Genomic DNA, 23,239 nt, shown 5'->3' with positions numbered 1-23,239 from the left:
GTCATTAACCCAAAATGAAAAATGTCATTGAATAATGATTCCCTTTGACAATGGCTTTTTGACCCAATTCCTAAGCTTTTTAAATTCATGCTTCATGGCTATTGGATGCTCTTCTGGGGATTTTGTTTTGTTTTGTTTTTTTAAATCTATCATGTGATAGTGAATCCAGTGCTAGACAAGACTGTTATAACTGTGAAGTTACTTTTATCAATCAAACCTGTAGATAAAGAGTAAAATGAGACCTACAGTTCATAAAATCATGTTGCTGTGGAACCAGTTACATTCCTACACTAGTTATCAGCTGGATCCTTATCAGTTCTGCAGAGCATGTGTGCGGGTTTCTGGGTTTCAACTAACCAACCAAAGTCATCCAGATGGTTTGATATGTGGTTCTTAAATATTGGTAATACAGAATTTTCTTTGAGTCTAAGTGAATCTCTGCTGTGTCCAAGGATTTACTAAAAATGAACACTGGGGGACTGGAGATCTCATCTGCTAGTTCTGTCAGTACTTCTGCTCTGCATAAAAACCTGCAGCCTGGTTTCCAACACAGCAGAGCTGTTTTCTGGACAATTCTGACTCGTCTGAATCATAATTATTTTTGAGTTCTAATTATGAATGCATATGAACAACACTTAGGAATCCTCTTGTTTTCAATATGCTCTAGAATCAAGTCCAGCCTAATGAAACTCAAGAAAGAATTTAAACTTTTTTTATTCTGCATTTAGTTTTAGTTATTGTTTTATTTGTCCCTAATTAATTACTTGTATTATTTTCCATTTGTTTTCTCTTTTCTTCATGTTTGAAAGCATTTCTTCTTGCTGCCCTTTTATTGTCATTGGATCAAGAGAGAATTACTTAAGCAATGTCTCAAATAGACATTTTATAAATGAGAACAGAATCTTTGTGTTTAAGCGTTCAAAAGTGGGACATTTCAGTATTTTGGAGTTTCCTTGTTTTCTTCTTAAAAATAATTCCACGAAAATTGACACAAGTTTTTCTGGGTACTTGAGACACTCTGCTTCTGTTTCTGTCATTGTTACAAGCCCATTTGGAAGAAGAAATTTGAAATAAGTTTCTAGACATTATTGGTTCATTAGGTCTTTAGCTTTAATGACCTTGAATGTGTTGGGTATCAGCATGAACCTTTGCAACTAAAGAAGAGCAGGTGATGAGTTACTTTGTAAGCCCGTATTTCAACGTTTAAATGCAGAAATGGTTAAATTAGAATAAAGCAGCATTTAACTTATTTCTCTCCCCACAGGTGAGGTAGGTCAGGTAAGATTGATACAGCCACTTCAAATCTGTTAGATACAGTAGTCATGATGTTAAGATGAGAAAGTGAAGTGGGCCAAATGAAAGATTTGAAGCTCCTGAATTCTAAGCCTTCAGCTTTCTTACCTCACTTGTATTTTCTTGCAGATTGCCATTATATATAATACATTACACCTTAGTAAAGCTTTGTGTGTAATCATAGCAAATGCAAAGTACCTGTATTTATTGGTGTTGTGTCAGTGTCTCCATCATCAGTATGTTCATCGACTTTGAAGGGAGTGCTAAAACTAGATGAAAAGGCAGTTAATCTCTTTGTAGAAGCCTAATTTCTTAATTACTAGAAGATGGAATAGAAAGTTTGTGTAGCTGAATGTTAGTTAAAAATATTCTGTCTTCATCATCTACAACAATTTTCACTCTTTTTGAACCCAGTTCTCAGAAGAATTTGGCATAAATTCACTGCCAAAGTTGGAAAATGTATTTCAGTGTTTTTTATCTTGTTCAGTTTGTGCTTTCATGCCCCATTCAATATGCACATTTTTTCTTTATTGCTTCCTTCTAGCTGTGTCAACATGAACTTAGGAAAAAAAAAAATTGACTAGAGTGTTGGTTATGCTGGCCGCTGATGTTTTAAAGCTGTAGGCTTGTCTTTTGTGCTAAGAAAAATCCAGTTGGTTTGATTTCAGAGTAGCATTTTAGCTATGCCAAGACAAAGCTCAGTGTGTATACAAAGCGTTGTACTTTTGCTACAAGGTAAGAGTCACCACAGTAATCCCAAGTTAAGGTATCACGGCATTTGTTTGTCCTTTACCTTGGAGATCACAGAAGCTAAGTGTGTAGGGAAGAATAAGCACACAGAAATTGTCCAGACTCAGGTTGAACTTCCATAGCAGGTCAGGCAACACTGAATTCTGTTATCCCAAAACTGAGAGCCTCCTTCTTTCCATGGCAAGAGGAATGGAACAAAGAGCTCGGAAAGAAAATTGGGCTTGCTTCTTCTTTGTGGCTGTTGGTACCGGAGAGTGAAAATAGTGGGAGCTTGATGTTGCTGCTAATACTAACTGGCTTCCTTTTCTGCAAAAAGTGGGTGTTTTCCCTTTGTAGGAGCCCTTTCTTTTGTAGGGCGCTCTCTTCAGTGGCGGCAGCAGCTTGGCTTTCCAGCTGAAGTTGGCAGCACGGCCACATTTCATCTTCTGCCTTCAGCCCCTCCTGCCTGATGCAAATGGCTTGCTTTTGTCAGTGCTTAAGATGCTTTTGGGATTTTCCCTGCTAGATGATAAAGTAGAAGGTCTCAAGTTCATTGGTAATTGATTAGCCTGACAGGGTCTTCAGCTAGACGTAATGGATGAGTGTAGGTCTCTGCACAGGAGAAGTAGCAAACTCAGGTGGTAGTGCTAGTGGTGGTGATGGAACCATAGCTGGGGCAGTGAAACAGCAGAAGGTTTAAAAAAACAAAAAGCAGCCTGTATATACAGGTTTGCAAATCAGTATGCCTGCTTTGTATCTCTTGGGGCTGACGTGCAGTGCTGCTGTGCATTCCCATCCCCAGGGATGCTCTCCCAGCTGCTTACATTAGATTAATGGCTGACCAGTGGTTTTAAACTCTCCTGGCCTGTCCTTCCTCCAGTTACCTGCCGGCTCCACACCAAGACATTTTGCAGGTACCACAGAGGCTGAAAGGTGCAAATATGGCAAAAGCTGAAGCCTCATTAAAGGCACTGAGGAAACTTTCTCGGCAGATGAAGGATCAGAGAGATAACAGAGCAGGGCAAGGATTAGCTGTTGCAGTAAAATGCCTCAGTGAGCATTTCTGATACCTTGGAATATGGACACTGTCCCACTTGTATTTTCAAAATGCTGATCGTTTAATGTGCGGTTTTAAATAATTTTTTTTTATTTTAGGGTTTTAGCAGTTGTATTTATGGAACTGGGCAAGTAGAAAAAAGGCAAGGCTTTTGAGAAGATGTGGTAAAAGTTGTGTTAGTTGCTGGAATACAGATAAGAGTATTTGATATAACAGAAGGGGTTGTGGAGCCCTGAATGTAAGTATATAATGGTTCAGCTTTAATATAGAAAAGGTATGTATTTTCTGCTAGTGGAGTAATGCACTAAAAAGTAATTGCTGTTAGTAACTTGTGGGTTTGAAATATTTATAAAAGTAATGAAAGGTGTTTTAGCATCAAAGACAAGAAAATCAAGAAAATCACAAGAAAATCACTGGGGACTTTTTCCTGAATTTCTGATTCTGTTGTCACAGGGATGGTGGTGAAGACTGCACCTGTCTTCCCACTCACCTTTCTCTTCTATTGCTGTGATGTGCCAAGAAACACAACCAAAGCTCTAAAATTGTTGTGGGCATGGGTTAAATCTAAATCAAAATGAATGAGGTACCTCTAAATGGAGGGGAGCTGAGGGTCTGATTTTGCATAGTCACCAAGAATATGTATAAAACTTTTAGCACCAAATGCTGTATACCAAAAGGTGTATGTATGTGAGACACACAAAATCACATGGAACTGTTATGAGTTACAAACCAATGAATAAATTCTGTGCTGGAAAAACCGCTGCTGTTCATAGTAACTGTGTTGTCCAGCGCAGGGCATTGTCCCAGATGGCTGGTCAGACTGTCAGTTCCCCCAGTTAGCTGATCCTAATCTGTGGCCTTGGGATATATGGGTAGTTTCATTTAGCCTATATAGTCTTTTGTAGCAGAGATCTCGTTGTTCAGGCATTCTTTAAGTTATGTCGGATAATAAAAATGACCTGTACACAGATATTTTCCATCTAGAATGTTTCAAATATTTGTATCCTTAACCACAGTATTCCTGTTGACCGGAGCCAATTAAAATGCAAAATGGGTGCTCGCTGACAAAGTGGACATAGCTGTTTCCTTTCATGGTGTGCATCTCAATGCTAAAGCCCTTATCTGTACGTGAGAGGAAGCACTTTTTGTCTGGGTGAGCTGCTAGACATCAGCTGCAAGTATATAAAATAATCAGCCATTTTCAAGCACTGCTTTTAAGCCACTCAGGGTGTCTCTTTTTTGCTAAAACAAATAGAGTTGAAGTGGATAATAAGCCCTCCATATCTGAAAGTGAAAATGAATTTTTGAATGCTGAAAACCAATTTGGGGATCTGCAGAGGAGTGTTTTGAAGAGTCTCTGCCACAAGGCAGAACATGCTTTCCTTGAGCCTTTTTTTTTTTTTTTAAAATGCAGATTCCCCTGCAGTCAATATATGTGCCTCTCAAACACAAGCATTGTGGTGAGTGCAAAAGTACATGCCGGTGTTTAGAGCTACAGTTCAGGGAATCTGAATTTCTCATTCTCTTTTCCTGTGTTGCCACTGGATTGCTGCACAGTGAGGCTTATTGAATATCTCTCGATCTCAGCTTACTCTTTTAACTTAGTTAACTGGATCACTAACTGAGCCTAACTAAGCAGATCTTTAAGGAGCAGGGCTATGGAAGAATAATCTGTTATGCTGGGTTCAGCAGGTTTAGATGAATGGAAATACATTCTAGATATTAAAATCTGACAAAAGGATATGGTGTTGGAAATCATCCAGCGTCACTGACTGGGGACACTGCCATTTTGAATCACAGTAAATTGTGCAGGTACTCTGTAAATTTTGCAACCTGCCTTTCCCCTCTTTTTATAAATTATTGTGGGTGTCTCAGTTGCAATTGAGATATTTTGATAATGAACAGATGTGGAAGAATTAAATAAAAATTAAAATTCACAGCAAAGCTGGTTTCCTTTGCCTCCAGCCAGCTTTCAAATTGGATTTGTGTTATCCTGAAGACTCTCTTCAGGAGGTCTTACACCTACAGAGCTGGCAACGAGGTGACTTGCTGAAGGAAGAAAACTCTCCCTCTGCAAGGAAGGGATACTTAGGTGTGCTGGTGTGGAGCAAGCTGCTTTGCTGATATAAAAAGAGCATTTCTGTAAGTTGTTCTTTTTTCCGAAAGTGAGGTGGAGAGAGATGCTGTTCTGCAGCAGGCATTCAGACAGGCAAGCATTAAGCAGACAATCTCTCCAACACAATGTACGTTTCCAAGGAATTTCAGGGAACATCTCCTTCCTGCTGGTGGAGATGATAAAATAGCATCTGACATTCAGGGCTTTTATTGTCCTGCGTGCAACATGGCGAGCTCGAGCAGAATAACGGCACTGTGGACCTACCTTCATCCACTTCTGTGAGAGGTGACTAGTCAGCCCAAGCACTGCAGGTTTCGTGCTGTAAGCTTGCCCAAAGCCAGGCTGTGATGAGGATAATGCTAGAATCAGATGATGTACGAGAGGCTGCTTCACAAAAACTTTTTTATCATGTTGCCCCAAAACCAGGGGTTAGATGATGTTTAATGAGATATGTGGTGTGTTTGAGTTGGGGGATGTCTGGGTCCTGAATGTGATGCTGTAGCTAGGTGAAACACTGATGAGGGCTGTTCCCCTTGGTTTTAAACCTGCAGTGAAACAGCTTATTATCAGCGAGCACTTCACTGCACGGTGACAAAAGGAGAAACGGGAATTCTTCAAGCTGTGTTCCAGCTTGTGAAATTTCTTTAGGTAGCAGCTGATTTAATCCCTACATTTTTTTCTGCAAATGAATGCTGCAGATTTTCTTCTCTGCAGACTTCCCAGTGCAAATAGAGTTTTGTGAGAAGTTATGATTTGCCCTTTTTCCTCTCAGATTTCGTGCTTGTGGCCAATATCTCATTGGAGATACAGTTGTTCAGATTGTATTGTGTAATACCTAAATACGGCATCCCACTCACCCCCTTTAAAGTCTAATCCAAGAGACGAGTCTGTTGTGTCAAGATGTTACTGTGGGTTTTGTTCTTTCTTTTCCATCACTGCGTCCTCCCAAAAGAAAAATAAATTGCTTATCTACTTCTGAATCTTATTTCCAGTGACAGATATTGCAGGATACTTCTTTATGCCTTTTGGCAACCACATTTTAAGAAAAGGACCATACAGTCATGCGTAGCAATAACTGCACAGACCAGGAGAGCACAGAGTTAGTTTCTTCATATGTTTTTGTTACATTAAAGCCTTAATTTGGCCTAATAAAGTGTTTAAATAGAGCTATATTATCCTTCCTTGAACCTGATTTAGTTGTCTTTTAAATATTAAGTATTAACTAGAACAAATGGATACAACTTTGAGTGTGAACTAAGACGATGCATGTGATCTGAAATTTGTTGTCGCTAATCTACTGTCTGAGGTTCTGTTTAAAGCTGACAGTCTTCATATGACACACTTCAGAGAACCAAGTGTTATTTTGAAATTAACTTGCTTTTAATATTGTTTTAAAACATAATGTGAAGAAAATTAAGTATGCGCAAGCATAACTCAGATTTCCTCAACAGGGGCACATGTAGCAGTGGTTTGTGAGAGCCACTTGCAGCCAGCACTCGTGGCTGTGTGCAAGGGCTGAGCCAGGTCTGAGTGAGCTCCGGCTGGTCCCATCACCTCTGAGCCGGGCTTCCAGGCATCCCGTGTGCTTGGAAATGGTCCTGCTTTGCAGCAGTGGGAAGTGGGCTTATCACAGGGATCGCAGCCCAAGATGTGTGTGATGGATAAATAAAAGGGAAGCTGGGCTGCAGCCAGTGTCTGTGGTTGCTATCTATCAGTGCTCACCCAAAGCAAGCTCGGGGTCTCCCACATCAGTCATCAGCACACAGTGTAACCCTGTCTTTGGAGGGATGCAAGTCCCCCACCTCAATCTTGAAATACCAAGCAAATCCATCGCCAGTCTCCTGCTTCAAAGAATGGGAAAGGAAAGCATTGCACATTTTGTTAAGTGGCTTTCTTTTTTTCTTCCACTCTGAGGTGAGAACTAGAGAGGAAAAATATTAAGAGTGCAGACATCACAGAATATTGGCTACATTGTTAGTGTGTTGGGACAATATATTTTTGGAGTGTTTATGCAGTGCTAGATAGAGAAAAGAAGTGGGACTCTGGGAAAGAGATACTCTGCTCAGTCTGGCATTGTGGTGGTGCTGGAAATTAGAAATCAGGTAATAGGATTTTTCTGTCTGGATCAGCCTCTGGCTGCCTTCAGTTCAGGAAATCACTTTACATCTCTGCTTCCATTTCCTTGGCTGTCAAACGAACATAATGATAACTACCTCCTCTGAGTGCTCGTGCTTCATTAGAGCAATAAAATATTTTGGAGGAAGGAGTCATAGATGTGTGATTTATTAATCCAGCAAGGTCAGACTGAACTGTCTGTAAACAGCTAAAGAAATTGCAGAATGAGGGAAAGGTCTCCTGGAGCTGAGTGGATGCCGATGCTCGGCACGCTGCCTGTGCGCAGGATTGCCAGAGAAGGTGAAGCAAATCTTTCCAGCCCTGTCTGAACAGGGGGGCAGCTAAAAACAAAGTATTTTTGTTTCTCACCTGCCACGTATCACCTCACTGTGGTGAGTCCTTGGAGTGTTCAATGCAGTAGTCTGTTGGGTTTTTCTCAGAAAGAGGGTTTGCTTGTTCAGTTCTTCTGCGTGGATGTTTTATTAAGATGCTCTGCATGGCTTTTTCTGTATGTACGACTAGTTGTGACATGATTTTATGCTTGAACACAATAAAATAAAATGAGTCAAGGAGATAAGATATTGAGATAAACAGATGAGCAATGTTTATAAACTGTAAGAGTTTCCTAAATTTGATAACCATCAGTTCTAGCCAATATACCCCTTGGTGCTAAAGAAAGAAGAAATCAATACTGCAGAAGCTTTTACAGAAAATTTATGAGCACACTTTGTTCAGGAGCAGTCCATGAAAATTGAAGCATAGCTAGCACTATGTACTTACTTATGAAAGGGCTTACAGAGAAGTCCCTTGTTGAATTCACAAACTCTTTCAGGGAATTCAGTTGGGGAATATGGAAATGGGCTTTTAAATTTTTTTTTCATTTATTAGTGTATAACCAGAAGAAGAAAGTGCTGTAATAAATTATCAAACTCCTTTGAGTAATGTGGCTGAATAGACAATAACAATGAAGCACAATCCCTGCCAAAGTTATTAAGCATACCTGCTCAAGTTTGTATTTTATGGGATAAGTGGATTAGTATGGACTGGTTTTCTAATAGGAATTTCCCCTACCCTCCCACCCACCCCCAAACCCTTAAAATAGACTTTCACTGTATTTAGGTACTACTTTCCAATTAAGAAATAGATACTAACATGCATAAGTCAGGATATTCTTTCAACGAGCTTGGAAGCCATTTTCTGTGTCACAACATGATGTTTACACCCTGATGCTTATACCTTTCATTATTTGATCCCTGTTTCACGTATTATTTACTGTTAACATTGCTAAGAAAGTGTTGCCATGCTGTTCACTTGCTGGAGAGTATGCCAGGCACATGGACCACCCTTCATCCCAGGCCACGGCCATGGATAGCTCCTGTAGTGGTGAAAGAGGTACCTTATCCCCCATAAAGCCACAGAGGACCCATGCGTGGTCCTAGTCACAGCTGTGAATTAAAATTTAAGTAAGTAAAGGAGAACATATAGGTAAGAACAGTTAGTGGGAAGAGTTACCATGCATTAAGAAACGGTTGTGAATTGTCAGGGAGTGGAAACAGGGACTGTGAAGACAGTGGAGAGCAGAATTAAACAAAGCAGCTGACTCTCGTTTTCCCCTGCTCATCATACAGTTTTTGATGTAACATGTTCAGATTAGTTTCTGGTGTTGTCAAGGCAGATGATTAAGTGCCAAACAGACTCTGTGCAAGTTAAATTCTGCCTTATCTCAATACAAGGTGAAACCAGAGAACTAAGGCTGCTCTCAAGCAGCTTAAAAAATTAACATTTAAAAAACGAGCAAGGAGAGCTGCACGCTGCTGGCAGCTGCGTGTGAGGTTGTGTTACCAAGAAGCAGTAGTCATCTCTTCATGCACAGGCTCAGCCTGGTGAGGGACAGCTATGGCATAGTGCTCAGCGTAGGCATTTGGGTCATAGCAGTGCTTTATATCCCATTTGCTCTCTTGGTAAGAGTTACTTACTCAGATCATTACCTTTATGCTGTATTTTGCCTGTATCTTCTGGATTATAGAGAGAACTAAGATTTCCATTCACAAGTAATTTAAGCAAATCTCGTGGTTAAGGCGAAAAGGGGGATGCTGCTCCAGGCAGCTGTAACGGTGAAGCCGTTGGTGGGTTGCTGCAGTGGTCAGTGGAGGTGGTCCCCAGCGCTGGGCTGGGCTGCATATGGCACCGCTCACGTAAATGTGAGGGGCTTCCCTGCACATCGGGGAAATGGTGGTGGGGGAGGTATTCGTGCAGCTGCGTGGGTGGGAGGTTTGTCTTGCTCTCTGTGCAGTGAGACTTACTTCTTATGTGTACTTTAAAGGCTTTATCCAATTGTAGTGAAAAGCATCAAAAATCAGGACAATCTTTGGTTGAGCACATAATCTTCCAAGTTACACCTATGTTGCACCTTTTTGCCATACTGTGCCACAATGTCTCCCTCATATTTATCTTCATTTTGTGCTGTTAGCATATTGGAGCACAAAACTCCCCAACAGCACAGAACTAGGTTTGGAGGGTGTCCAGCCTGGGAGCCTTGATCTGCTTCTCTCTGTGTAAGATCACAGTACGAATCGTGGAAAGAGGGAATAGATCAGGCTTCAGATGTGTGATTGGTTCACTTCATTTAGAATACTACTTTGAAATGGTTTCTTATTGTTGAATATTAAGTAGTCTCAACAGTTTCAGGCTGCAGCTAAGACAAAATGGGCTGGGTTTGCATCTTGAATGTTGGTCAGTTGAAACGTAAAAAAACACCTCTGATTTAATAATTTTCATTTCATTGTGTTTGTGCTGTTAAGCGGCATCAAAGTGAAATTCTCTTGTATGTTTGTCCAAAGGGCTTCGTGGTTTTATGTTTACCCTTTTCTCTTTGCTTTCTTTAGGGGGCTTGGTTTAAGATTTCATCAGTAATTGTAGGCATTAGTGCTGCTTTATTAGTGCTCCCTGTGCACTGTGCTTTGCAGATCATGGATTTCACATTTCCCACCCGTACCTCCCAGAGGCCTCTGCAGTGACACTGAGGACTTGCTTGGTCCCTTTCTGTCCTGCAGAGGAAGGAGGTATTGGGCTGAAAACCAATAAAGGGAAAACACCACCAAAACTACATGTAAACATGTTATCTCTGCTCATTGGCAGTAATTTTTTGCCCTAAGGCAAGGTGACGGTGGCATGTCCTCACACCGGGAGTCAGCTACACACGATCAATATAGGCAAGAGGAACAGATATATACGTAACAGATCCAGGAAAAGCATATGTTTACAAGTCATGATGGTACATGGTGTGAGGGATCTCTCCAGCTGCCAGCAGATGACCCGACACTTAGCAGGGCCGTCGTCTTGTTGTTGTATGGTGAAGACAGAGTAATGCTATCAAAAGTCTCCAGAGAGAGATGGGATCGCTCATATAGCACAGTGTACCCAATTAAAAGGTGAAAGTAACGCAGAGCATCTCCATGCTTTGTTTAAAAAAATACAGGTGTTCTTTGTGTACCTTGTCTTAAGTTGAAGCTGTGGTTTCCCAGAAATCAAGCTGTCTGGAACTTGACCTTTCTGGATGGTTGTTTACCGCATTTGCTTGCGATTTCTATGTACTCGCCTCACTGTTTCCCTGCTGTGGCTGGAGGCGGGCACTGCAGCGTCTCCACCTTTGCCTAGGAGTCTGATGCCAGACTTCATGAGGGCATTGGTCACAAGCCGTAATTTAGACATTAACACTCTTTCAGCAATAAAAAACATTACTCTGATCTCCCCCAAGGAATTGTCCAGTCCTTTTGCATGCATGCTCCTTTCTTCTAATCTCACTTTAACAGTCTTCTTGCTAAGGCACTGTTTTGTTGAGTCATACCTATGAAAGCCTGTTTTCCTCTTCCCTGTTCTCTCACTCCTGTTGTTCACGCTTTTTTCCTTCTTGTTACTCTTATTAAAATGTCTCTACTTTACTCTTGTTTTCCTTTAAATATTTGAATAATTAACAACAGTAGGCACAGAGAGATTTCTGTCAATGTGAACTGTATTGGTAAGTGTTTGACATGGCTTGCTGAGTAGGGAAGGGGGGGCAGTGGGGAGCAACTTTATTCAGCAGCGGCTTTCCAGGACTTCCCTGGCTTCCTGTTTGCAAGGAGAGCTTTCAGTCTTTCCGGAGTTCCTCTAATCTTTAAATCCGTGTTTTCCAAATGTGTTCCACAGGTGCCAACAAAAAAGCTGAAGAAATATGAGAGAGAGTACCAAACAATGCGAGAGAGTCAGCTGCAGCAGGAAGATCCTATGGACAGATACAAGGTACGGGAGATGCTATATGGGAACCTGTTTCATTGGCTAAATCCCGTGGGGAGTGACCCGGTTCCAGTGGTTAAGCAGAGGTGCGTGTACTGCGCTCACCTCTCTGGGATATGCTGATGCAGATCTTAGGAAAGTTAAGTGGCAGGTGAAACCCATCCCCTGTCTTGAACAAGCACTTTGAACACTTGGACTTAGCATTTTTTCCAGGAATACTTCAATCACAATTTGTAACTCTCAAGACATCTGCAAGTAGCCACATATAATATTTTTCTTCTTTCAGTTTATATGTTTGTAGGTAACTCTCCTGCTGTTGCACTTTTATGGGAGATCTTCATGAGACGCAGAAACAAAGGGTGATTCTCAGCTACAGACACAAAAAGGAGAAAATACACATTGTTCTAGCACAAGCTGTGTGCAGTGGCATCCACAGAGACTTTTGGAAGATGAACTCTTCCTTGACTGATATGATCCTTGTTATTCATCTCTGTTTATACCAAGCGTTAGTAATTTTTTGTTAATAATAAGCCTAGTACAGTGGGACCCAGAGCTCTCCTGGGTTCCCAAGGTACTACTGCAATAGAATTAATAGTGATAAATACCCTGCTTTAAAGCAGCAGAGAAATAAAGGTTCAGTTATTAATATGATAGCTTAATAGCTCACCAGAAAAAGAATAGTTCTTTAATTTTGGATCAGCATTGCTTATCTTTCCAATGTATTTGCTTTTATTGTCACTGCTACATTCTGTTGCCATAGGTTTTTGTGTGATGGAGGCTCTGCCTCTAGGCATATACTTCACTTAGTGTTCAGGTTACATTTATTGCTTACCCTGTTTTGAAAAATTCCGTTTTCTTCAGGTGAAGCTGCCAGAGATGAAGCACTTTACTGCCCATTGCCCAGGTTAGCTGGGGACTGATATTGCTTACATATATACCTGTACTGTTTTCCTGCTGTTCTTCATTGTGCCTTAATATGTTAAGTGACATTGCAGCTGGTACGGAGTCTACTAGGAGTGTGGAGTAGTAAATAGTTATACAGGGTGCAACAGGTTTATGTGGTCTGTGAACATAAGGAAAGTGCACCATGTTCAGAAAACCACAGTATGAAAATCTGTAGTGAAAGACTATACCATAATTCGTAAATGTGACGAGATAGAGTTACAGGTACAGACAAAGTAAGACTGACTTTTTTGTTTAAAAAGTATTTACCTGTGAAAATTTATGTTTTGAGTGTAGTTCTTTTGACATCAAAGGGTGTAGATTTTATTGTTTGTGAGAACTGGGACTGCTGTAGCAGCCAAGAGCCAATAGTGAGTATGACCTATTTAGAAAAAACCCACAACTTGCTCCTAAGTATTTTTCCAGTGGTTCACTTATAGTACTGTGGAATTAAAATAATACTTAAAAAACAAATAAGGCTTATTTAAAGCTCTGTGGAAACATATTAACTAGTTAATCTTGGGCAATGGACGGTGAAGAACATTATCCCCGAGCTGCAAATAAGTATATAGAAAGTGACTCTTTGGCCACTGTTTATGTGAGTCACTGTCACAGTCAAGATCACAGCCTAGGGTTTTGGCTTGCACTTTTGCAACTCACCGTGTGATTTTTTTATTAAGCCAGATTGGGTCTGATCCTCTTAGCGATGCTGTGATGAGAGAAAGTCCCTATAGCTGGTTAGTTGCACATTAAGTTCAAAGTTTGGACGCGTTCTTCAGCTAATGGGTGTCATGGAGGAATGCTTGTAAGTGCTCTCTGTTCCTTGTCTTGCTTGTTTGATCTTATTAATGTGTCAAGCTGAGGTTGGTAGGAATTGACATTTCAAGAGTGTTTCCAAAGGGCAGCAAGAAACACAAATTGTGTGGGTCCTCGCAGGCAGAAAGTGGAGACCCAGCTTCACTTGTCCCTTAAATGATCGCTCTGCAGCCTGTGTGTTTAGAAATGCATTTCATTTTGGCAGCATCAGTGCTAGACTTTGCCCAGCCAGGCTTGATTGGGGAAAGGACTGAGTCCACACTGTTGAAAAGCCAGTATTGCCTCTGAGTGCGGCATTGCTGTTAGCTCCCTCTGGCCTTCTGTGCTCTCTGTGTGGGCTGTGCCCTAAAGGCCTACATTGTTGTAATTTTTACAGTTTCTCTTCCCAGAACAAAACGAGTTTTTGGTTTACTGCCCAGGAAGGGGATGTTTCTTGGATGGGATTGCTGGAGTGGAGATCCCTGCACAATATTCCTCTTATAGGTCAAGAAGGAAATGGGCTTTCAGTCTGTTGATAGTTTTTCGTTATAGTTGTTAGAGTTTTTGTTGTTTGCAGCATGTTACATTTTTTATTGTCAGTAGAGATTTGTCAGGACCACAGAGACATTGGCACTTCTGAGTCGCAGTGATGAAGGATGTCTTGAGTAAGACACCTACCTGTGACCTGGCCCTCAGTGGAAATGGCTTCATGGACTGCTGAGAGAGTAGGAGATGGGCTGTGCACTGCCCTGGGGTGGGAGCAGCCGCTGCAATGGCAGTGGGGCCCCTGCTGCACTGCTGTCTCCTCCCCCTGGTCCATCCCTGCTGCCGTGAGCAGTGGGAAGGGAACTTGCTGGAGCTGGCACAGCTCTTGCGTGCGGGTCTGACTTTCACCCGGGCATCCAGGGGAGACCAGGACCAAACCACAGCAGTGTGAGAGCGTGGCGTGCTTCTTCCTCTCCTCCCCAGCGCTTGGGTCCTAGAGGTGTTCCCGAGCGCCAGAACAGTGGGGCTGAGCAGCCTCCTGTGAAACACCAGGAAAGAGACGCTTCCTGCCTGAGGGCAGCTGGGTATGTCCAGGCAGGGTGCTCCTCCAATCCCACCGACCCCAGACTCTCCATAGGCTCCAGAAAAGGGCTGTTTTTGCAACATCTGGCCTGCCATTAACCAGTCACGTTTTCTTGACAGGTTAAATTCATATGCTACAATAAGCTGTGTTACATGCCACAGGAGTTCCTGCCCAGCTCGTATTTTACATGTTGATTGTGATTTGACTTGCCAAAAGAACAGTATTAAAGAGTGACATTATTTTTGGTGTTTGTTTCCTTCTGTATTTACAAGTATTATATAGGAAAAGTGTATTTTTTTTATGGACACCTTTTCACTTTATTTTCTATTGCTTATAACAAATTATCACATTTTTGTCAGATTTTTAAAAGGTGCAAAAGTAAGTATGTTCTAAACTGCTGTTTGTCACTGAATTTCATTACATTTGGTTAAAGTAAATTACAAATCGCCCATAGAAGCCAGGAGGAAAAGTGAGTTGCATGTGCAGAAAAAATAGCAATATAGTTCAGACAGATATTTTTCTATGTATTATGGGGTTTTTTTCTGTTTTTGAGAACATCTCATGTAACAGGGTTTTGGTTGACTTGATGAGAAATTGCCAGAGTTGAGCTTGGGACTTCTTGATTTAAAATGAAGAGCATATAACCATACAAAGAAGGGCTGGAGTTTTTTAAACAGACCCTGCTTGTGCACACAGTTCTGTTCTGAGGGTAGAAACGCCTTTTCCTGTGAACCTTGTTATGCAACGGAGAAGTTGTCTCTCTGAATAAATGTGTAATTTGGACATAAGAGCCTTTTGCGTGTTTGAAGTGGAAGCAAAAATTAATACATTGGTCATTTTTATTCGGAGTCATGGTAACTGAATGGTGACCATCATAAGGAAAAACTCTTGATGTGGATCGTCGTTTGTTTGTGGTTTTTAAAAAAAGTGTGCTGGGGCACTTTTGGGAACGCTTCTTCAAAGTCAACAAACAGAAAACACAAACCACCTCCAGGAGCCTCTGTGTTGCTTCCCATGAGAGGTCTTCCTGGATAGTTTGCTGTAAAAGCCTTTTGGGTTTCTAGATGGAGGTTCACAGGGTTTTCCTTCAGAGCTCCTCCACAATCAAGAGCCCTTTTCAATGGGCTTACAAAGGCTTCAGTTTGCTCACATCCAGAAAAGTGAATTTTAATCAGTGTTTTCATTCCACCATTGCGGATCTGTTCATGCCCAAAGATCTGGGGTTTGGGTGTTTGCTCATCAGAAAATGTGACACTGAATTGCTTAACAAGGTTTGTGACTCGTTACACCCCGCTTGAGTAGCAGCACAGAGAGGATGCATCATCGCCACTAATCTTGTCAGGAATTGCTCCTTGGTGCTGGCTGGAAGGGAGCAGGGGGTGGAGTTCAGCCTTTCAGTCTTCCTGAACTGAGGCTTGCCTACTGCTTTCAAATTTGCCTTCTTCTTTCTGTCCAGTGTGCGATGGAAGCTGGAGTATATACTCTTTAAAACTCAGAACCAAAAACTCACTGAAGAATCAGCAATATTTTTTTTTTGGCTGTCTTTGTTGGTATTAAAAATTATTTTATATCCTGTTTTCACTGTCTTTACACCAATGGTTGAAAGCAGTATTTGGTCTGTGACTTTACAGGAGGTAAGTTCATTTGTGTTTGTATGTATCAGCAGTGTTTGTCCCTTTTGGAAATGCAGTATCCTCCTTTTAAAAGCTAACCAGTGTTCACCAGCTGCCTTTTGAAACCGGAAGGAGGAATTTGGGAAAGAGGAATCTCTTATTTTACTGATTGTAGAAACTGAGCAATGCCGAAGAGAAGGAAATCGTTGTCATAGTAAATTGTTAGTGGTGCGTAGAGAAAAGGCAGGAAGCTGTCTGTTTACACCAAGGACAGCTAGCAGGTCTGACGAGTTGGCTTATGCTAGGTTACAAAATGCTGTCTGTGATGCGAGTCCTGCTGTAACGAACCAGCTCCATCTGTTGAACTTTATGCCATTGCGAATGGTATTTTATAAAACCCTGTAAATATTTCAGAGCCACTGAAAATAGTGTGCTACATATGAAAAGCGCTATTTGCTATATTTGTCTTTACTGTATAATGTTAGGTTTTATTTAGACTTAAGCAGATTAAGAGTTTCCTGCTGAGGAAGGAGGCAGTTTCTCACTGCTAGATCTGGGGGGAGGAGCTGGAAAAGACAAACCATCTAATCACGCATACTGCCCTGTGTGGAGGAAGAGTAAAGGTGGCTCTAGAAGAGACTTTCAGCTGGAAATTAAAAGTATGGTGAACGAGATAAAAACATCTCTTAGCTATTGACTGGATGCCCAAGGTAAGAGATCTTTAACTTACTAAGAACATGCCATGTAAATTCTAGTTTAAGAGGAGGATAGCGCATTTCCAACCACGTAGCTTGCTTACCCACTTGTCTGCGAATGCAAAGCAGGAACTTCGAACTTCACATTGTGTGGCTTGCTTTGTGGACACTGAAGCTTTTGGCAAAAGCATAGCAAAAAAGTTAAAGCAAACTTCTTTCTGGATTATTTTGTGGAAGTCTTTAAGAATTTCCTGATTTCTCCAAGCAACATCCCTATGAGAAGGTATTGGTGCTGCAGCAACTGGCAGCAATACCAACCTGATCTGGTCCCAGATTTTAGGTGAAACCAAGTCACTTTCTGACAACTGCTCGCTGGCAGAGCTGTGTCTATAAAAATCCACGTTTCCAAGATGGTCTGAACAAAATACAGAAATAAAGACACATTGGAGCCTATTATTATTATTATAGACTGCAGTTTGGTTTTTCACTTTAAAGTTTATATTATCCTTACAGAAGAATTTTACTTTTAAAAATTCCTTGTCCCAAACAGAATACAGTGCAATTAAAATAAAAATATCCCCAACGTTATGCATCTTTTAGCAGTGGTTATTTAAAATGTGTTAAAACAAAAGTATTTTACTTACAGCTTCTGTAACAAAACAAGTTATTTAAAGTACGATCTTTTGGAAAGGAAACAAACTTACTTTCCTGTACAGGGCAGTGCATAGTCTAGTTGCACAATAGGGTCACATCAAGGAGAGAGTATTTGCAGAGGTTCTGCTTCCTCCCACAGAGGAAGCTCCCACACAGAAGAGACCTTTTTAAGCATCCTCTGAGAGCTGTAGTTGTCCTTTTTTGCTTAAGACAAGCATGCAAAATCTTCTTGCAACAGAAATGAAAATTGCAGTTTCATGGTGGTGAGTTTGGAAAGAAAAAAATATCTGGGCGTAGCTCTTGAGCAGGAGGAAGTGCAGACAGGTGAATAATGTGCTTATGCAAAGAAATCACATTTCGTAGGAAGGCATTCACTGAGCAACTCTTGGAAATTTTTTGCTGTCTTAAGTACTGATACATACTCACTTTTACTGTTTTTTCTTGGAGAACATAACCTACCTTTTAAGTGAGCACAGGTCCTTTTTGAAATCTCAGCATGTAGGTTATTGTTCCTCCACCTATGAGTTTCCATATGAACTTGGTATTTTTCCTTGAGTTTCCATAGTGCATGGATTCCCTTTATAGTCTCTTTTGGTATGAAAGATACATGGTCATTGTGTGACTGAAGGCCAGCACATTTTTTTCTCTCTTAAAATCTGTTTGAGGAGGGCACCTCTATCTGTCCCGCCTGGCTGTGTTCTTCTGAAGATGAAGGTGTGCATTTGATGTGGACTCCTGGAAATCCATTGACCCACAGACATCTTTTGAATATGAGTCTTTCTCAGCCCTAGAAGAACAGTCACTGACACTGGTTTTTAAAAAACATGAATTACTACAGTTCATTCTTCTCCTGTGTACTTTCCTTCTCTAGTTAGCACTCTCATCTAGTGATTTCTGCCTGTGCGGAGTGGGTAGGGAGTGCCGTGCAGCGAGGACCAGGGCCTGCAGTCTCGAAGTTCTGCATTTTGTGTTGCTGTGCATTGCCCGCCAAGCAGGTTCAGGGCCTGTGCTCAGAGATTGAGGTCCCCTCTCCATCTGGCACCTTTTCTCAGCAGGTATCCTGTAAGGCGGCACTGTTGTCACTGGCGCAAGTTACAGAGAAAGTGCACAAGCGGCAATACAGATTATACGAGCTGTAGGGAGTTCCCTGCTAAACACTGTTCTTTACTGGTCCCACAGAAGATGGGAAGTTGGCACTACATCATCTACAAAATGGACTATTTTTATGGATTCCTGCAGACAAAATTTTGTAAAATGGAGCAGGACAGCTTTCTACTTTCGATTGGAAACGTTACTATGAGTATCTCTTAATTGGTCCCTGTTCACTGCTGCTGGGTGGGATTTTATCTGCCTAATTTCTTTTGATGATGAGCAAGCAGAAACCAAGTGCTTTTGTGGAGAAGACTGTGTTTACTTTGGACAGAAAAACCCCGCAATCAATGTGTCACTTATGTGACACAAACGTAACCATTGGGATGTAAGTGGAATCGCTGCATTTGCACTGCTGGCTTAATTCACTGTTGTTTCCCAGAGCAGCAGTCCTGTCTTAATGTGCACTCTTGCCTTCTTGGTGTTTTACACACACAATATACTTGCTTATTGCTCTTTAATATTGATAAGGATTAACTTCCTTTTCTGGTTGTTCCTTTCTTTCTGCAGAGGGAAAACCGCAGGCTCCAAGAAGCAAGCATGCGGCTGGAGCAGGAGAACGATGACCTTGCCCATGAGCTTGTAACAAGCAAAATTGCCTTACGAAATGACCTGGACCAGGTAATCCTAACAAAGATGGGTCCCAGCTCAGGCTTGGCAAAACCAATTTTAGCAGCCCTGCTTTGTGCCTAAGTGAAAGCATGAACACAACATTAAAAGTATAATTATTTGTGCTTTTATTTTCCTGACAACCTCGCTCCTAGTTGCAGACAGAAAGCTGGATTTCCACATGCATGCAACTGTAGGCATTCACAGTGGTGTCTTGCCAACACTGACTGCACCTTCTCTGCTGTGGATTGTTTTAGAAAATGTAAGCCATAACCTTTAGGCAGATAGCAAGGAACATTTACTTGAAAAAGGTATCACGTACTCCTTGAAAGACTAATTTCAAGGGAAGTTGCCTTGCAGAATGTCTACCACCTTACATGGATCCATTTTTCACACCAGTTTTAGTACAGCCAACAAAATTCAGGGATAACGAAGTGGCATGGCATCAAAAATTAGAAGGGCTCTTGGGTGTCCTTCAATAACTGCTTTTGTTTCCTGTGAAGACTGGAATGTGGAGGGCAGCAGCATTCAGAGCCCTTTATCTCAGAGATGACTGTCAGAGAACTACACATTCAACACTCCTCTTTCTGGAGTGTTTTATGTAGTATTGATAAATGCCGTAACAGCTATTATTAAGGTACTAACCACAGGAGGGCCATACTCCAACACACCTCATGATTAGTCCCTTGCTCAGTGAGGGCTGTAGTGCCTTTTCTAATGTAAAATTTTTTCCTGCAAGGGCCTCTCAATTTGATTTCCCATAGTTATTTGGCTTTCTTTATCTAACCTCAGAATTGTAAACACCATTGACCACAGTTGTGCTATTTGTATTTCTGTGGAGGCAGATCCTTTCAGGCTCTGCTGATTTGGATCCATGTGATTCTAAAAATCTGAGCTGTCTTGGTGAGCAAACGCAGGCAAAGATGCGCTTTGCATGATGGAGTGGGCAATCTCGTGTGAAGGCCAAAAGCAATGTGTTGAGGTCCTCTATCTTCGCTGGGAATAGCTGTACATAAAGCAGCTTTATGTCTGCTGCTGCCCATGTTTGTTTTTTCTCAAGTATCATAACAAGGCTGCCAAGCACATACCTTTGCCAGTCCCATTCCTTGCTCTCCTGCATACAAGAGTGGCTCTATGAAGTTTTCCCACACCCCACCTCAGTTCACTGGCACTGAAAGAAAAGCTTTGTGCTACTGCACCCCTCATCTGCAAGGACAGGTGATATCGTACACCACTGCAGGTGCTTGGAGAACCTGGAATGAACACATAAAAGGAGGAAAGATTTGTAGTTCTTTCAAAGCATGTCTTAAACAGGTTTTTCATCAAAAATGTCGGTGTAATCCCCGAGTTCTTTTGTTCTAAGATGTCAATCTTACCAATTTTCCATTCTTTCACTGCTTGTTTTCCTTTCTCCCATACAGCCATATACCCACTAAGCAATGCAGGAATCCTCAATCCATCTCTTCAGTCATGGCCCTGGTGGAGCTGCTTTTGCTACCCACAATCGCCACTAACACCTCATTAATAATTAACACTGTGGCAGATAGATAAGCTAATACCACCAGTAGTGGTAGAAAACCAAACTGCAACTCGGAGACAAGTTCTGTGCTGTTATTTGTTGTTTACAATGCCATTTTCCCTCTTGTATTTTCAGCAAACTAAGTATTATTTGACCACAACCATTGCCTGTTCTAGCACCTAGTTACGGAATAGAAGGAGTGGTGTGATGCAGTGTGTATCTCCCAGTTGGGGAGGTCAACAGAATATATCCAGGCATTGAGAAATACATTTCTCTCCTGGTGATCGGTGAGGATAGTGCTCACAAAAACAAAGCATTTCCAGTATGTTTCACCATAAGCTCAGCGCTTCAAAGAAAGGAGAGAATTCATATTCTCCAGTACACACACAGTATCAAGTTTCCCACGGTAATACTTATTTGCACTGATAAACAAACGGTTTTATCTGGTGGTCCCCTTTGTCTCTTTTATACTTGTCTTCACCCAGACACTTTGAATGAGTTATCTGAAGTTACACAGGAGCTAAATCATGCTGCCCTCGCTTAGATTAATATTGTTTCCAGCAAAAATATTCTATACATCATTGTTTGTGTTAGGTTTGTATTAGGACATAGTATCTATGTTTACTTGCCATCTGGGCATAGGTAAACATTTGGCAAAAGGGTCCTTTTGCACAGTTGTTGAAACACAGTGAAATAACTTAGAAAATAGCTACTTGAAAAGGGAATTTCATATAAAAAGTAGGTTAGGTGAGCCATCAGAGGGCAGGAAAAGGCAATGTTAGAACCTGAATCTGCAGTATTTCTGAGATGTATGTACCAATACATTTGTATTGGCACAGATAACATCTGATTTACACCAGTGTTTCTAATTCTAGGCTGAAGACAAAGCGGATGTTTTGAACAAGGAACTTCTCCTGACCAAACAAAAGCTAGTGGAGACTGAGGAAGAGAAACGGAAACAGGAAGAGGAAACTGCTCAGGTAAGGCATTCTTCAACTTTTCCCATTTAGCAAGGAAATGCAAGCAAAAAGATATGCAGAAAAGCAAGAATGTGTTGCAATTGCGGAAAGGACTTTGTCTTCAAAATGCAGTCACAATTAAAAATTTACAGTGCCAGGGTAAATTTTTTTTTTTTAAAGTATGTTTTTCAGTGTTTTCCTTTACTTTAGCTCTGAATGTTCAGTTTTCCATACCTTATCCTCTTCCCAGTATTGCAATAATCATTTTCACTGGTGGTGAGCAATTGCAACTAAGGAGAAATGATCAGACCTCTTTTAATTATCTAAACAAGAAGCTGGAGGAGTTGTTGCCTCATTAGAGGCCATTCTGGATTCAGCTGCTCGTTCACTGAAATAAAGCTGTGAACATTCCTGTCTGAAGCTAGAACCAACAGCAGAAGAGTTGAGGGTTGGGAAACTTTTGCTGACTAGACCTGACCTCATACTTGTTTGGAAAATGTTCAGTCTTAGTTTTTTAATCCTAGGTATCTAACGTGATGAATACTGACACACACAAAAGTAGGTTTCAAAAGTGATACCCTAATTTTTATTTTTGCCATTTGACAACAGTGACTACAACAATAAAACAGTAATTCTCTGTGTCTCTCTAAAATGGAGGTTGCCAAGTTCTCTGTTTGCTATAAACCAGGCAGCGGAGGCCTTTTTCCTACTGAAAGGGCTCTCAAAATTTAGTGGTTCTGAACGGTGGAGGAATGAGTTAGCTGTATTTTAACGCAGCACCACAGACCAAACCAGATTTTCTCCTGTTATGGAGATGAGAGTGATAGTGCTGAGAGATTCTTCTTCCTGTTCCACCTCCAAACAAACAATCTGTCTGCCCAAACCTGCTGTGACAGTGCACAGATAAACAAAAACACAATCAGTAAAGCCCACTTAATAGTAATGCTCCTGTTTTGTGTTCTGTGCACCACGCTGTACCACCATTTAATGCAGAGAAAGAGAATTAGCCTACAGGAGAATTCTCGAAGCAGCGATACACTGTATCACAGTATAGACTTTTTGGTTGTAACCGAATATAAGAAGTATTTGTATACTGAGTAAATCAGACACTTGTCTGAAGAACTGGAATTTGGTAAGAAGAAGCTGTAGAACTGTTGTAAATACAGCAAGACTTTGAGAGAACAATCTGGTGAAGCATTTTGAGAACTTCTTTCAGTGTACTGTGTAACTCCTCTCCTTCGATTCCTAGCTGAAGGAAGTCTTCAGGAAGCAGCTAGAGAAGGCAGAATCTGAGATCAAGAAAACCACAGCCATTATTGCAGAGTATAAACAGGTACTGTTCTAGAGACGCTTTCTCATATTTCTTTCAACCTGTTCTGAGCGCTGAATTTTCACAGTTGCAGATCTCATCCTTTAAGAGAGATCTACACTACATTTCAGGCTTTCAGAGAGCAAGCATTGTAATTTGTCATAAATCTTTTTGTGGTTTTCCTAAGAGTCTCCTAATTTAGGGAATCAGGAATAATCTGTCTTTCAGGTAATTCCAGTACTGTAGGGTGAATGCTCCTTTACTCTGTGACATAACGCAGTATAAACATTACAAACCAATTAATCCATAAAAAGTTCCGGTCTCTGTGTTCAGGTTCTGTA

The 23,239-nt window shown here is 41.2% G+C and overlaps 1 protein-coding gene and 1 long non-coding RNA gene across 16 annotated transcripts in view; one reads left to right on the top strand and one right to left on the bottom strand.

The window, feature by feature from the left end:
* RABGAP1L (RAB GTPase activating protein 1 like) overlaps positions 1–23,239 on the top strand; it is a 254,532-nt gene that overhangs the window by 223,698 nt on the left and 7,595 nt on the right. For 10 of the 12 annotated variants that reach the window (XM_072866788.1, XM_072866792.1, XM_072866789.1 and 7 more), the window contains 4 exons: positions 11,499–11,591; positions 19,013–19,123; positions 21,506–21,610; positions 22,839–22,922. In XM_072866788.1, coding sequence (XP_072722889.1) covers positions 11,499–11,591; positions 19,013–19,123; positions 21,506–21,610; positions 22,839–22,922 — 393 coding nt within the window. Of the gene's footprint in view, positions 1–11,498; positions 11,592–11,871; positions 15,999–19,012; positions 19,124–21,505; positions 21,611–22,838; positions 22,923–23,239 lie in introns of those variants that run through there. The other 2 variants (XM_072866794.1, XM_072866800.1) reach the window with 1 other exon arrangement.
* The window catches only part of LOC140653967 (uncharacterized), an 18,340-nt gene continuing 11,035 nt past the window's right edge, over positions 15,935–23,239 (bottom strand). For 3 of the 4 annotated variants that reach the window (XR_012043301.1, XR_012043303.1, XR_012043304.1), the window contains 2 exons: positions 20,200–20,364; positions 17,242–18,413 (listed from right to left, as the gene is read on the bottom strand). This is a non-coding gene — a long non-coding RNA (uncharacterized lncRNA). Of the gene's footprint in view, positions 17,115–17,241; positions 18,414–20,199; positions 20,365–23,239 lie in introns of those variants that run through there. The other variant, XR_012043302.1, reaches the window with a different exon arrangement.

This window comes from Ciconia boyciana, chromosome 7 (assembly GCF_034638445.1).
Source record: "Ciconia boyciana chromosome 7, ASM3463844v1, whole genome shotgun sequence".
Taxonomy (NCBI): domain Eukaryota; kingdom Metazoa; phylum Chordata; class Aves; order Ciconiiformes; family Ciconiidae; genus Ciconia; species Ciconia boyciana.
Note: the sequence above shows the minus strand (reverse complement) of the source record. Positions and strands in the feature narration are given on the sequence as shown.